Below are 15,677 nucleotides of genomic sequence, written 5' to 3'. Positions count from 1 at the left end.
AAAAACAGAAGAGAAGAGGGGGTAAAGTTTTTAGCTGGGATTTTGACCCAAGTGAGTTGCGCTAAAGAAATGTAAAACACATTTTGTTTATTTTCAAATGAAAGAAGCCCTTAGACCACCATTTACACAAACAAGCATTTAACAATAATATCAATACGTGCTCTCGTGAAATACACTACTGAGAGTCAATTGCTGAAAATTTTAGTAGTCAGGTTGAAAAATTAGCTTTGTTCTACGGGTTTCGCCTTCTACGTCTTTCTCGTCTTTTCTTTTCTTTCTTTCTTTTTTCTTTTTTTTTTTTTACAATATTTGCTAGCGAATTGTCCCAAAACAAAAAGCTTATCTATGGGGAGACTCACGCTTAAATAGTTTACAAAATCAAGGACAGTCATAATTGATGGGAAGCAATTGTCTTGAATCTTGAGAGAACAATCGTCAAAGAAAAAAAGTTAAGAAGTAATTTTCATATTTTATAAATGAAATAAATTTATAATTATTGGTCCCTTCCCTTACAACGGCCTTGTATGAAGAGTGCACAATACAGAATTACATTTTTAAACACAGAATTATCTATGTTATTGCGGCCTCAGAGAATCGTTCCAATTCGCAATACGTCACAGCGAGTGTAGTTTGATATTGTAAGGATGGTTGGGCCTTTGTATCCTTCATCTCAGAAGAAATTTACAAACGTTTTCCTCCTGAAAAAAACGAAAATATGAAAAGCGTTAGTGTTTGCCACATGCGGATACGCGCCAATAACTCGTTGATTAACAAGTACATAAAGTACATGATAAAAAATGTAGAGAAAGAAAATATTTACATGATGGCATGAAGGGCCATAAATAACCATAAGGCCTTGTCATGGAATCTACTGTCAATGACGGGCCTGGTAGGTAGATTTATATGCAAGCTATTACCTTGCCAGAATGTAAATAATTCATCAAAAGTCTCTGCCTCCTGGAAATCAAGAAGAAAACAGGTAACATCTTGATCTAACAAGGGACTATTCTAAGATATTTAGGGCCATAGCAGGGGTGGGGCACTGGGGGCATGTGCCCCCCCCCCCAATATTTTCAAAACTTTTAGGGGCATAGCTGTGCCCCAAAACATTTTCTCACTGAGTGGCTTATCTTGCTACTGACTCATGTGATAGAGGTGGTGGCTATGGACTCGAGATTCCTTGTGAATACATATTTGAAGGTGACAGTTTTTCTTCTAGCTGGCTAAAGCGGAAATTGGTAATCGAGGAATTTGATGCGACTGATCCGCACAAGACCACACAAGTCTCACAAGACGATTAGCCATAGTAATTAGATTAGACAGTTAAAAATATGACGAAATATGACGAAATATGACGTGCACTATCTGTTGTCATGCTGATAAATATTGATGATGACCGTTTAATAGAGGTGAAAAACAATGAAATCAACCAATTGGGACCCTCCTTTGGTGACCGTGTCCGCTTAATAGAGGTGACCGCTCAATAGAGGTCAAATTTACAGTAAACATAAGGGGGAAAATTCGGGACATTGGTAAATGACCGTTGAATAGAGGGTGACCGCTCAATAGAAGGCCGCTTAATAGAGGTTCGACTGTAGAACAATGTATAAAGCAATTATACCTTCAACACCTGGAATTCGACTTGGTCATCTTTAACACGATAACCTTCAGAAAAGAAGAAAGGGGGTTAATACAAAGTTTACAATCTTTAAATGTGTTGGGTGTGTAACTACCAACGATTAAGTCTGATACTTTATTAACAATATTGTATTGAAAGTATCTCAGTCACCTGTTTGAATTAGCTGATGCAAATAGATTCTATGTAGGAGTGTTTAAAGCCGCATTTTCACCAGTTTACTTTCGGTCGATTAGCCTGAGTATCAGGCGATTTTATTTTTGAAAAGTCGGCGCGATAGAAACATAGGAGACCCTGATACTCAGGTTACCGGTCGATTACCTAACAATCTCCGATGATTTTTAATGGAAAACGCGAAAAATATTTCAAAATATTGAAAGCAGTGTGTCTATTGGAAGTTTCTTTGAGGGTGTGATTGATAATTTAGAGCGGATGGCCAGTTAAATATCTCGGATTCTAATAGATTCTTTTGTCTTTTAACGGTTGAGGTTTCCGTCGGACCTCCGGAAGTAAACTGGTGACAATGCGGCTTTAACATAATCTCCCACAATAGAACGATTTCACACCGCTTTTTACATGCTAATGAGTAAACTAACATGTTAATGAGACACACGCACGGCACATGCGAAACATATTAAAACAAGCATTGGCAGCTCCACAGCCGTCAACATCTACCTCAAAGCCCATTTATGTCGGCGCACGGTCGGAGATAGTGAGGCAACAAATGCGTTATGCGAACAAGCAGACGCCTGCACAAAGAAAAGTCGAGTACAAATTAACGACCGCATTCGCAGGATCCTCCTCTGAGAGCGAGAATAAATCGGAACCAAAATCCAAGAAAAAAAAAGACGGGCAGGGAAACGGCAAGGGAAGCAAAGAAGCTCACACAACTATGTGTTCAAAGGCCATGGAAACTCTGGTAAAGTGAACGATCTCATAAATAAGGTTGAAAAACAGTTGGACAAGTAGTTCACACAAGTTAGGAACTCTGACTCTCAATTGTCTTGTTTGCGTAAATTTCTATGGACGGGAAAATAAAATTGCTTAGAATAGACAACAACCACTTTTTGTGGTTGATCCAATTTGATGTATCACCGCTTTAACATTTTCACCGGGTTGTGAAATGTTTGAGAATAAAAGAGAACAAATGAAATATTTTTTTGTCAATTTTTTTGTGCCTCATTAACATGTTAGTTTTCTCATTAGCATGTTAAAAGCGGTTACGTGAAATCGTTATAATAACAGATTGATTACCAAAGGTTGTGTTTATTTTCCTTAATGGAAAATAAACACAGCCAGCAAAACACACCGAAACAAGAAACTTATGACAAGGAAAACTCAGTCTCACCGAAGACAGACGGAGCAAACCGGCTACAATGTCTGGAGAAGGTGGCGAGTGAGTTAGCGCCACAGTCGTGTAGAATGACATAATCTCCCCTCTCAATTTGGGGTAGCATCACCTCCTTTCTCACAACATCGCCAGCAAAACACAGTGGGCCAGCAATGTTATGAAGCTTCTCCTTCAGAAAGGCATTAAAAAGCAATAAGTACACACAATCTTTTTAGCGATCCAGTTCTTTGAAACTGGTGACGGCTTTGATGATGACAATCTCAAGAACTGGAATTTTCTAATAGAAACCTTAATCCTTATACTCAATTTGCTCGTCCATAAAAGAGGGTTGTATACAGTTTTCAGTTAAAATATTTACATTGACAAAAAAAAAAAAAAAAAAAAAAAAAACAAGACTATTAACCTATTAGCTCCAATAATGCCCTAAAACTCCAATGGAAAAAAGGCACATTTTCCTTCCTTCATGCACATGAAAAAACCCTATATAAGCCTATACTAAGAAGGCCAAACGAGTGGTGGAAACTAAATTAAGGAAAATAGAAGTTTTCTACCATGCAGAAGGATGCTCTTATTATTAGATTTCCTAACAGCTCTCCCACAATTTTAAGGCTTCAACATACAGAACGTACAAGTAGACCGAAATTGACACATACCTGTCCAGTTTTGGGTTTACCATTGCTATCAAACACTTGGACTCGGCGCTGCAAAATAAAATAAACAAATCTTGAATTGCACATATTACCCCAGTAAGGATAATTATCACACACTACACAAACAATGGATCCAAATCAGTGGATTTTGCAATATTTTACTCAAGAAATAAAAAGCTTATACTTAAATGCAAAAAGGTAAGTTTTTATAAATTTTACTGTGTCTTCCCCATGTGAGAAAGGAAAATCATTGATCAAGGTAATTATGGTCAGTTTTGTAAAATCTGCACTGTTGCACTGTTATCAAAATAATTACATACAAAAGGTTGTCAGTGCAAAGTGCAAATGTCAAATGGCTTATGGGTACTAATTATTGGTAAAATTAAAGGTGTTAAATATAGTTCAGCAATGTCAGAGCCAAGAATTGGTAACCTTTAATGGATAATTGTTTGGATTTATTGGTTACTTTCGGTCGTAGAACTGCCATTTGCCAATCGCCATTTGCACTGACAACCTTTATTGGAATAGGTGTATACCAACCTTGTATTTTGCGACTTGAGGACAATAACATGATCTCAAACACATATCCTAAATAAAATAAATAAAACAAATAATAAAAAATAAAAATAATAAATAAAACAAATAAATAAAACAAAACACGGAACTTTTAGATACTTTCAGGGAAGAGCAGGGTTTTTTATTCTTTTATCTATTTTTGGCTACGAAAGCTGATGTTTTAACCCCCACCCTAAACAGAGGCGGATCTAGCTTTTCGTTGAAAAGGGTGGTGGGGTGGGGTTAGCTCTGTGACAAAGGGGGAGGGGGTAATTATTTTATGTTGCATGTGGCTTTCTGGCAGCCCAAAAAGGGGGTTTAAACCCCATAAACCCTCCCCCTAGATCTAACACTGCTAAATATTTAAATCCATCCCTTGGTGGTGTTCCAACAGGATATTGAATGCAGGATGCTTCCAAGGGGTGTCATTCAGGGCAAATGAAGAAAAGTATAAAACAAATTCAATACTCACAGCACCAGCATGTATAAGTGCAATTGTGTGGTCACTTTCCGGGACTTTTTTAGTGTACTCCACTCTACTGACAATAAATCCAGTCTGCAAGAACAATGCCAAAGTTGAGAATCAAGTCAAGAAAGGTCTGACCCAAGCACATTTTCTATGGCTCTTTCTTTGTTAGACTAGATGCAATAAACCTTTGCCTTACTAACAAACCTCCATAACGACCTGTAGATCTGGAGCTGGTTTTGGATTTTCAAGTCATAGCAATGAGTAAAACAAATATGTACCTTTGCATTCAGGGATTGTCCAAATTCAGTGACAAGCTGTTTGAAAACACCCTGATCTGGAAACAGTTGAGGTACAGCTTTCTGAAAGGCAATGAATAATACATAAGCAAAGCTTTTATTTTTGTGGGTTTTTTCATTGTTTAGACCGTCTATCTTTACAACTGTTCATCTGATTGATCATTTGTCCATTATCTGTCTGTCATTGCTTTCAGGGCAACAAGTGGTTCACCTTCAGAGCATTCACATAGTCCTGGTATGTAGGGGAGATACTGTCATCTTCTCTGTTCACCTGAAAATAAACAAAAGGAATCCATCAACAGAGAACAGGGTGTCTCTCTTTAAATACTGCAATTAACAACCTAACAATAACAATGCAGTGGCTGACAGATACATTCCTTAAACAGCCTCTGCCAGCCGCCATTTTGTCATCCCAGCAAAGGACCAAGTGCCAAAAAGCATCCATTTCCATCGGCTGATTTGGGGAAGCCAGTGTGATATATTTTATTGAATTTGGTAAATAAAGTATCAAACTTTATTTTTAGATGGTTATTTCAAGATTTAAGTAATTATTTGACTTCCAATATTAAATAAAAACAATAACAAAGGTATAACTGACAAGGGCACTTTAATGTGCATTGACATGCATAAATTTTAATTTGAAAAGAACTGGCTGAAAAGCCATAAAGGCCTTAAAAATCAAGTGATTGCATTCGTACAGCTAAATTTGAAATCTAACAACTCTCAGAATGGTATCACCCCAAAAAGGATATCAGATATGCATGCCCTCTTATCCAAGGTAACCTTGTTTGCAATTCTACAGCATGCCCTAACTATCAACATTCTTACCCCCATGCCGCCGCCAATATCAATTATTTCTACTTGATTACGACCAACTTTTTTATTAACAGCCTGTAAAAGAAAATGATAATCAATCACATGTTTTGCATATAAAAGTCAGTTCATTGAATACTTTTACTTACTTAACACAGTCTATATTGTGGAATTAACAGGAAGTTTATAAATAAGAGTCTATTGTATTACAAAAAAAAGTCTAAAAAATATAAATTCACCAAAGCTAAGTCAACTGCTCTTCTTGCACCTTCACTGAGTCCTTCAACTCCATAACTCTGAAAAATAATATAAATTTTATTAGTCGGGCTAGCCGTAGGTGGCCAGACTTTATTTCTACCTTTCGTTCAATGTATCTATGTGTCTGGCTACATCGCGTATAGTCCCCTATGATGCTTTACGAATGCACGTGACATCATAGATATCACGTGGTCTTAAAACACAGGAGGCCCGAAGTTCATTACGTCATTAAAATATCACGTAATCAGACAAGTCACATGTATCCATCATGCCTTACGCTAGCTGTCACTTTGACGATAGAACTAAGAAAAAAGACTGTGATTTGAGTGATTTGCTGTTTGAATACTTTACAAACATGCTGGGGAAATTTCCTACCAAGATGCTCAATTTTCATACAAATACACACGCCGTCCGTGACAGACCCACACTAAAAGATGTTTATTTGTGTACATTTTGACCCTGGAATACATTGTCATGTTTGTAATAACTTCATGAATACTTATTTTAACCAGCTAGCCCGACTTCACAGTACTTTCTATTAACAATACCACCATTAAATTATTAAATGATTTGAAGTCCCAGTTAATGCTTACCTGAGAACCAACGTGAACATGGACGCAATTCATCCATGGCCTATCAACAAACCATCCAATTATTTCATCTCTTGTTGACTCTGTAAGCTAAAAAAAAGCATCAGTATCGTGCAAAGAGACCAAGGTCGAAGAACTTAGATAAGAAGTGGGATCTATGAAGACGCCCGCCATGTTGAAAAACAAGTTATGCTACCTCAAGCATACCTATGACAGGTCCTTGATAATACTTATTGTGAGAGATGACCTAAAATGCAGTAAGGGAAGCATACCAATGGAGAGAAAAAAAAAACACATCTGAATATCACTAACGCATACTAACTGTAGATGCTGTGCTATTCATACGCCATAAACATATTTTAACTTTTTAGACTTTTCTATTTTACATGTATTGTATACATGTTTAGACAATTAGACAGTGTTATTAGGCAGAAACAGAAAGTTGATCATTTACTGTATTCTATGCACTATCATTATGTCTAGATTACTGTCAGTTGTAGCAGTCATTGTGTGTTTGACGAGACTTAGTCTCACGTTTGACAAGTTTAATGATTTCCGGTGGCTTCTCACAGCCATTAACATTGCTTTATATCCAGGATAAAAGACAGTGCTTTCTACAACTCGTTCTTTTCGAGTAAGCATGGCGGCAGTACAAGTAACATTTGCCTTATTACAAATCTATAAACACTTTCATCAGCCTTTCTACTTCAATATATTGCGAAGCTGCAACATTAATTTTCTTTGGTGGAGGGCACACTTTCAGCGCTCTGACTGAAGTATTTGCTTCATTTTAGCATTTGATAACTATTTGAGCGAACGTTTCGCTGACATGAACGTCCCTTGCTATTGCTCTCTGGCTATAAGCTTCATGGAAGAGATCTAAAATTCGTTCTCTGTGAAAAATTGACAAACAACATTTTGATTCAGGCGAAGTTGGACCTTCGCTGTTGACAAAAAGTTTATAAGAATATATACTTTCAGGCTGCTGATAAAAAAAAATTGTATTCAGCAAATGAGCAAGAGTAGTACTAAGGAAAGTTTTAATCTGCATTCATGTTCAAATCAAAAGATACTTTATGGGTTTGAATTACCGCGGTCTAAACCAATAAGGATCCAGGCGGAAGTCATCAAACTCGTCAAAAACTTGTCAAAATCCTGTCAACAACTTTATGCAAGTGGCCACCGTTTGACGCACATGGCTGTAATAAGCCCTCTACTTACAGCAACAGCAAACTTGGAATCAGTACAAGACACACTAGAAAATAAAATAAAATTTTGTACCTTATACAATGCACTTCTGCAAGGGGTTGTTACATAAAAGTTAGAAAATATTCAAATTAGAAAATATTCGAAAAAATATCATTCAAAACATAGAAGAAGTATACTAAAGTATTCAAGATACTTTGGTAAGCTTTTCTAAATTGAATATTGGATACACTGCCCATCTTTAAAAAATCATATCAGTGGCAGATCCAGTGGGTCCAGGGATGGCCGTACTCCCTTAGAATGGAAATTATAGATGAAGATGAAATCTACAGAGTTACATTCCCCCTTCCCCTCCCCCTAGAGAAATCCTGAATTCGCCCCTGCATGTTATCTAACAGGCTAAATTGTTCTCTATACCTTAGAGCCTTGATATCACCAGCATCCATGACAGGGTTAATCCTTAGACCGATTGTGGATTTCACATTCCTTAGAATAAAAAGACAACATTTTCATACATAAACTCAACATAAATTACAGACATTTAAAACTCAGAGAAAGCTAAAGCCAAGTGCAAACACCACTGGCACAAAGGTACAAAATATAGTAATAATAGTACAATATTAGAGCTTACTTTAACTCCTTCATGAGCTCTGTAATGACCTGAAGCTCTTGGAAGTTATCAACATTCAGATGAACTCCTTGCTCCATCAGGAATTCTACAAAAAAAAAAAAAAAAAAAAAGTCAGTCACTTGACCAACCAGAAGGGGTGGCAGCTTGTAACATATTTAGACAGCTTTTCCCTGCATTATGGCCTTCCACACACTCTACCATAAGGAAGCAACACTAGCTTTTCCGATTTTCACTGCACTTTACCAGATCCTCTGTTCTTGCTGTTTATCTCTCTCACCCCTTAAAGCCGCATTGTCGCCAGTTAACTTCCGGAGGTCCGACGGAAACCTCAACCGTTAAAAGACAAAAGAATCTATTAAAATCTGAGATATTAAACAGGCCATTCGCTCTAAATTATCAATCACATCCTCAAAGAAACTTCCAATAAACATCGCATTTTCTGTTAAAAATCATCGGAGATTGTTAAGTAATCGACCAAAAGTAAACTGGTGACAATGCGGCTTTTAGTGACAGTTTAGGATTTCACCAAAATTACTCACTGAGCTCTGGTCGCGTCTTGACAGGGGAGTCATATACAATCCTTTCTGCTGGAAATCCAACTTTAAGCGCATTCAGGACCTCACCAATAGATGCACATTCTGCACCTTGGCCCTGTTTGTAAAATACCAGAAAAAACTCAAATACATGTGATATCATTATCTACTGCGCAATCAGTACTCAACAGCTAAAGTTGATCCTAGCAATACCCAGATGTCTGAGTTATTTAGCTCAATAAGTTGCGGAAACCAGTACCAGCGATACCCCATTGGCAAATTTTAATTATATACACTTATCTACAATTGATTTTAATTATCTACAATTTTTTTATTATTTTCGTTTTTTTATTTTCCTGATATCCCTCATCCATAGAATAAGATGTAAAGGATTAGGATTGGATTCCCCATCCCTCAGAGGCTCTCCTTCTGCCCGTACACAGGCCTTACTAGAAACTGCATTTACAACACTTGCCTTTTTGTTGACCAGGTCCAGGAGAGCGGGGACAGGGTTGGCCTTAACAGCAATTGCATGAAGACAACCTGTGTGTGAAATTATAAAAACAATAAGGAAACAGGAAGTGGGAGACTGGGGTACCATTTCAGCACCTCTCCATATGTAATTCCACATGGGAAACCAAAAAGATGGAAATTTCAAAATTCACCTTACTGAATAAATTATTTCATATTTGTACTCCCTTATGTCTAGTGTTAAAGATGCACATTCAGGGGGGGGGACCAAACAACTAGACACCACCAAGGTTTATTGACTTGGGAAAAAGGCCACACAACCACTATGTGGAAGTCTTCTTTATAACTCTCAACATTACAACCATTAACCATGATTCATAGAAACATGAAGAACAAAGATATGGCAAAAGGGAAGGGGAAAGTCCTTTAATTAGACAAAAAAATAATGTTACACATTACACTAGAGGGTTAGACGTTACATCTTGTTGCATTACAGACATTACATGCCTTTTGTTGAGCAAGAAAAACACTAAATATTTTATATTTATTGTTTGATACATCACCCCAATTTATCCAAATTATTTGTCAAGGACATATTGCAAAATTGAGGCTGTGAAAGCAGTTCACAAAATTACTATGTATTATTTGCTACATTTATGCATTGTGCAATTTCAGAAAACATCCATACCCCCTCACACCCCCCTGAATTTCCGTTCCAGGGGATCAGAAATGACCGGACCCCCCGGATTTTGCAATCCAAAAGAAATACCCTGCGAAATAGCATGCGAAACGATTGGTATCCCTTTGTTAAATTCGAGCTTGTTGAAGACTGGAAATAACAGCTCGGCCATTACGACCTCAAAACAAAAACGTGTTGGTTCCGGACGCTTGAAGATGCAGCTTAAAGTTTATAAGAACGATACAATAATAGGATATGAAACGGTTTTGGAATGGAAATGCAAACAAGCCTTTTCTCTGCCGTTTTTTAAAGTCTCTTTCAAGTTTTTATAAGTCTCTTTGCCCCAAAGCCAAACAAAACATTTCCAGGTCCAAGGAACCCAGAATAAACCTGAAAACAATTTTTTTAATAAGGTTGGGTAGCAAAGATGTACCACATTGGAGAGTATGAGGCCATTCACTAGAAAATTCATTTCTCACTCGGTGAAAATCAACCAAGGAATTATCCCATTGAATCAACCTAAGCGTGCAAACATCCATAAGTACAGCATTAATTATGCCCAAATAGACTTCATGTACTAAGGCACTCTCCAGATGTGAAAAAGCTGTAATTTCTAAGCAAATTACAAGCAAAACTGTTGTAAGCAACAGGTTGTACCAATGCTGTCGCTAAGATTGAAATGACACTGCAGTGCAACTTCAAGGCATACTGTCTTGGGTCAGCAGTAGCTTAACTTAACTGGTAGTGTTGGACTTGAAATAGGGGGGAAGTTTCTGTTTTCAGTCTGTTTTTCTTACAATTTTGCTTAAAAGTAACCAGGAGTGAAAGGATTAACAGCCATTTTTTAAAGATTTTTTCTAAATTTTTTAAACCTAGATTTGTATTTAATTTACCCTTTTTCTTATTTACATCATACCCATGAAACACTTCAGGTAAAGATACACAGATTCTTCGAGTGCTGAATTCTTCTTGCCTTCCCTCGTGTTCAGCCAGCGATTTTGCCAGCGATAAACTAAAGTAAGCTTTACTATGTTTTTTTGCTATCCTCTTCCTGTTATAAGGCAGAGCATTCAAGAGTTATGTCCATCGTTTTCTAGTAAAGCATTTTTCAGGTGTTTCGAAGTTTCAAACGAACTTTGGCCTAAAAAAACATTGCATGAATCGCCGAGATGTCACCAAGCTATTGATCAAAGCCGCAAAATGATCTGTGCAGCTCAGCAGTGCGATTTCATGGTTCATGTACAGCATCTGGCAACCTACAATTCCCTACCCGGGACAAAAACTGCCTTTACAATAAATTCCCTTCGGGGAACAGAATATTCCCTTCGGGGAACAGAAAATTCCTTTCGGGGAACAGAAACTGCCTTTGCAAGCACAAACAATTCCCTACGGGGAACAGAAACTGCCTTTACATGCACAAACAATTCCCTTCGGGGAACAGAAACTGCCTTTACATGCACAAACAATTCCCTTCGGGGAACAGAAACTGCCTTTACATGCACAAACAATTCCCTTCGGGGAACAGAAACTGCCTTTACATGCACAAACAATTCCCTACGGGGAACAGCAACTGCCTTTACATGCACAAACAATTCCCTTCGGGGAACAGAAACTGCCTTTACATGCACAAACAATTCCCTACGGGGAACAGCAACTGCCTTTACATGCACAAACAATTCCCTTCGGGGAACAGAAACTGCCTTTACATGCACAAACAATTCCCTACGGGGAACAGAAAATTCCCTTCGGGGAACAGAAACTGCCTTTACATGCACAAACAATTCCCTTTGGGGAACAGAAACTGCCTTAACATGCACAAACAATTCCCTTCGGGGAACAGAAACTGCCTTTACATGCACAAACAATTCCCTACGGGGAACAGCAACTGCCTTTACATGCACAAACAATTCCCTTCGGGGAACAGAAACTGCCTTTACATGCACAAACTATTCCCTACGGGGAACAGCAACTGCCTTTACATGCACAAACAATTCCCTTCGGGGAACAGAAACTGCCTTTACATGCACAAACAATTCCCTACGGGGAACAGAAACTGCCTTTACATGCACAAACAATTCCCTACGGGGAACAGAAAATTCCCTTCGGGGAACAGAAACTTGAACGTGAGACCTCATAAGGTAGTAGAAGCAGCAGAATGGCTAATAAGCAACAGTGATCTTTATAAAGATGAAGGGATTGTTTTCGATCCACAGTAGTCAAATGAATCTGAACAGCTTAAAAACATGGAGGGTGATTTGTCTTGTAGTAAACAATCTGCAAAAATGTCTGAAAAAAGTCATAGTGTTAGCGAGCCTGACAAAATAGATGATGAATTTAAGTGAAGACGAAGATGAAACGCCATGTATTCACTCGATGGCCCCGTTTTATGTGTGATTTTTAGAGGATTTCCTAACAGTGTTGTTTTCACCCTCAGATTAGCCATGTTTATGGCTAGCGCTAAGATAGTCAAGCCACAAGGCTTAAGTGCCAATGAATTCGAGCAGGGTATCTCCCAGGTTCGTATTAGTATATTTCTATATATTCCCTCTTTTGGGTTTCGTGTGTGTGTTGATATGTCGAAGAAATGCTTGCAAATACACTGTGCTCGTTTTCGTATCACTTCACGTGTAAACTATTGACACAACCAGCTTTTTTCACTTCGTATCTTATACTGCATGTTGCTTAAACTTTTCAGGCTATCCTGGAGAGATGAACTCTGACATGAAGGCTCAACTTCGTGAGCTTTACATTTCTTCTGCCAAGGTTAGAAGTGGTTCTAAATTGGTTATGCTAAAACGATACCTTAACTGGTTAAACTGTTTGGAGCGGACACCTATTTATAATCTTTTGGTTAGAGATCATCAATACAGACAGTTGATATCATGCTGCACTACAGATAACAGAACTTGCATTGATCACATATACACTAATCTACCACAAACAATCATCAAAGCTAATGTAATGGAGACCTATTTCTCTGATCATAAAGCACTTTATGCATTGTTTACATGTTAGTACGTTTTGTCTACTGTTCATCTCCTCTGTTTGCCTATATATGGTGGCAAAAGTGTCACATACAGTTAGCCTCGGTTTCAAATCACATGTTATCTTTTTTAAATATTTTACTCCAAATTCAGTTATTTGAATTATACGTTACATCCCCAGAAACAAAAAGTGCAAGATCAACACCTGTTAAAGTTCCCACAGCATTACCTTTTTTTTCTTTTTTAGAAATTGGACCATGGCACAGCATTACGAATGTGAACATAGACAAGCAACAGTTACGAGACAATATTATCATTGGACAGTTCATTGGAATAGACATTAAAAAGAGCTGCTGTTGTATATTATGCAACAGTGCTGTGGACATAAATGGCGACGAAGAGGAAACTATCACATGCAGTAAATGTAAAATAACTACCCTAAAATCATTACTTAATGCCAAACTTGTTGGTAATTTACTGATAAGCCAAGACAAAAAAAAGGTATACCTTATTCAATGACGGAATTGAAAGTTTTCTGAAAGCTCAGAATCGTGATATTTCTGTAAATGAAATCGATTTAAATGAGCTCAAGCAGTTACTACTAAAGTCTGGCCCACACAAGATGATAGTAGACAAAGCTTGTAAAGTGATAGCACAGTTTATCACTGGATGAATCTGTATTCCTCTTTATAGAGAAAAACAGCTTACTAGGTTCAATTATGTTGTTTAATCATAAAGTTTACTATCCTGTTCTATCATGTTGTTATTTATAGATTGTAGCATTGAACGTTATTAGAGAAAACATGTATGTATATTAAGTTAAGTAGGGTATTTTATCCTGTTAATGTTATTGTTATTATGAATTAAACATTGCTTGTTAACAATGTCTTTCTTCTTTATGGGAATTAAAGTATTCCAATAAGCTCCCTTGATCCAAATGCAAACATAAACACATTTTTCCTTTCGAGCTGAAATTGACTGAAATTCGCTATGGCATATTTCCGCTAAAGGCCAGTAAGGACATTGCAATCCTAATTTCGGCGTGGGAACCCTGTCTCAACTACCACACAGGGCCAACAGTAGTAATGGACACTGGGCAGACACTATTGACCAATCAGGCGGCAATAAATATTTTCATGGTAGAAGACACTGAAAAGACTTAGCATGAAGGAAACCAATGAGACTTTAGGTTTTTAGGCACATAACTGGTTATATATGGTTTTCTAAATTCCTGTAAATTCGACCATAGTAGCTACACGCACGTTTTGCAGGCCTATTTTATTATATGGCTACAATGGGAAGCCCGCTCTAATTGGCTGTTGAGGGAGCAGATTTGGATATTTTTTTCGCAGCAGGCCTTGTTTACATAGCCGGGTGCGTTTGCGATATTAAAATCGACCTAAAAACTAAAATCAATAAAAAACAACAACAAACAAACAGGTCTCAGAAGTTGAGAATTGGACTTTGAGTTTTATTATCCTGACAAGATTGTAAAAGACAATTTTGACAAGAAGAAAAACAATATGACAAGCCTGCGAGTGCCATCAATAGACAAGAAATACAACGTATCTGAATTGCAAAAACAAACAAATGAATCAATAACGAGGGGTGCAAATATCCAAAAGAGTCTCTTTAAGATACTACAGCTTTTTTATCAATGCAATATTTTGTACATATATTTAAGCTTAATGCTTTACTCTATAAAGGCATAGTCATAAAGTCATAAAGTGATAATATAAAATAACTTAAAGCAACACGATTACCATGCTACGCATCTTGTTTAAGCCTGGTTTTCATATGGTCGTAACAGTCGTAAGGGTCGTAACAGTCGTGTGAAAAAATCCTTGCGACCCTTACAACTTAATGGAAACACTCATTATAACGACCCTTGCGACAGACACTATGCTAGACGACTGTAAAGACCCTTACGACTGTTACGACTTTATGGAAACCAGGTTTAGGACGCTACAGGGCTTGCAGGTTGCAATTCCAAACAATGCCAATCAATCGCAAAAAAAACATGTGCATTATTATAAAACAGCAAAAAAATGTTATCGCTCCTAAAGCTCCATAGATCGAAACGCAATTTGCTCTGTTGACAAAATATAGAAAATAGACAATTACATAGCGCTTCAAATACCTTGTCCAAAGGCTTCCGTAACACGATCTACATTTGCCTCGAATTCGTCCAAGTCGTAGAACAAGCCGACTGGTTGCTTCTTTCCCGATTCGTATGTAAGTGTTTCCGATTCACCGATAATTCCCTTCGCGACAGCTTCGGCTAAAGCTTTTGGTGCAGTTTTTCCAGACATGATTGGAATATTGTATGCTAAAGCAGAGGAGAATCAAGACGAACTGTGAGACTTGTTTGCTGTCTGAGACTTGATAGCCAGTGATTTTACTGGATTCACTGAGCAACATACGCGAACACGTGACACGTGGCTGCTGCACAGGAAGACCAAAAATTAGGTTGGGAAATAAAGAAACGCTTTACCAAATAAGGACCGATTTTCCAGGGATTATGTTTTCAGCGATTAATTTTACTGCGAATCAAG

At 37.6% G+C, this 15,677-nt stretch overlaps 1 protein-coding gene and 1 long non-coding RNA gene across 3 annotated transcripts; one reads left to right on the top strand and one right to left on the bottom strand.

Moving 5' to 3' along the window:
* Window positions 1–70: 70 nt before the first annotated feature.
* LOC5508167 (diaminopimelate decarboxylase) lies at window positions 71–15,544 on the bottom strand. 2 transcript variants are annotated; one of them, XM_032376924.2, is made up of 18 exons: window positions 15,263–15,543; window positions 9,464–9,531; window positions 8,995–9,106; window positions 8,456–8,540; window positions 8,242–8,310; window positions 7,840–7,873; window positions 6,622–6,708; window positions 6,010–6,066; window positions 5,786–5,848; window positions 5,169–5,228; window positions 4,940–5,020; window positions 4,665–4,748; window positions 4,178–4,225; window positions 3,641–3,688; window positions 2,985–3,156; window positions 1,622–1,665; window positions 918–957; window positions 71–698 (listed from the first exon to the last, which is right to left on the bottom strand). In XM_032376924.2, exons 1-18 carry the CDS (start codon window positions 15,432–15,434, stop codon window positions 682–684), a joined length of 1,341 nt encoding a protein of 446 aa, XP_032232815.1. In that variant the 5' UTR covers window positions 15,435–15,543; the 3' UTR covers window positions 71–681. The 2 variants fall into 2 exon arrangements, with proteins under 2 accessions (XP_032232815.1, XP_032232816.1); XM_032376925.2 differs by lacking the exon at window positions 2,985–3,156 and having other exon boundaries at window positions 15,263–15,544.
* On the top strand, window positions 12,322–13,945 carry LOC125558982. Its single transcript, XR_007306223.1, has 3 exons — window positions 12,322–12,654; window positions 12,834–12,901; window positions 13,370–13,945. It is a non-coding gene; the product is annotated as an uncharacterized LOC125558982 (long non-coding RNA).
* Window positions 15,545–15,677: the final 133 nt, after the last annotated feature.

The sequence above is a fragment of the Nematostella vectensis genome, chromosome 13 (genome assembly GCF_932526225.1).
Source record: "Nematostella vectensis chromosome 13, jaNemVect1.1, whole genome shotgun sequence".
Taxonomy (NCBI): Eukaryota; Metazoa; Cnidaria; class Anthozoa; order Actiniaria; family Edwardsiidae; genus Nematostella; species Nematostella vectensis.
Note: the sequence above shows the minus strand (reverse complement) of the source record. Positions and strands in the feature narration are given on the sequence as shown.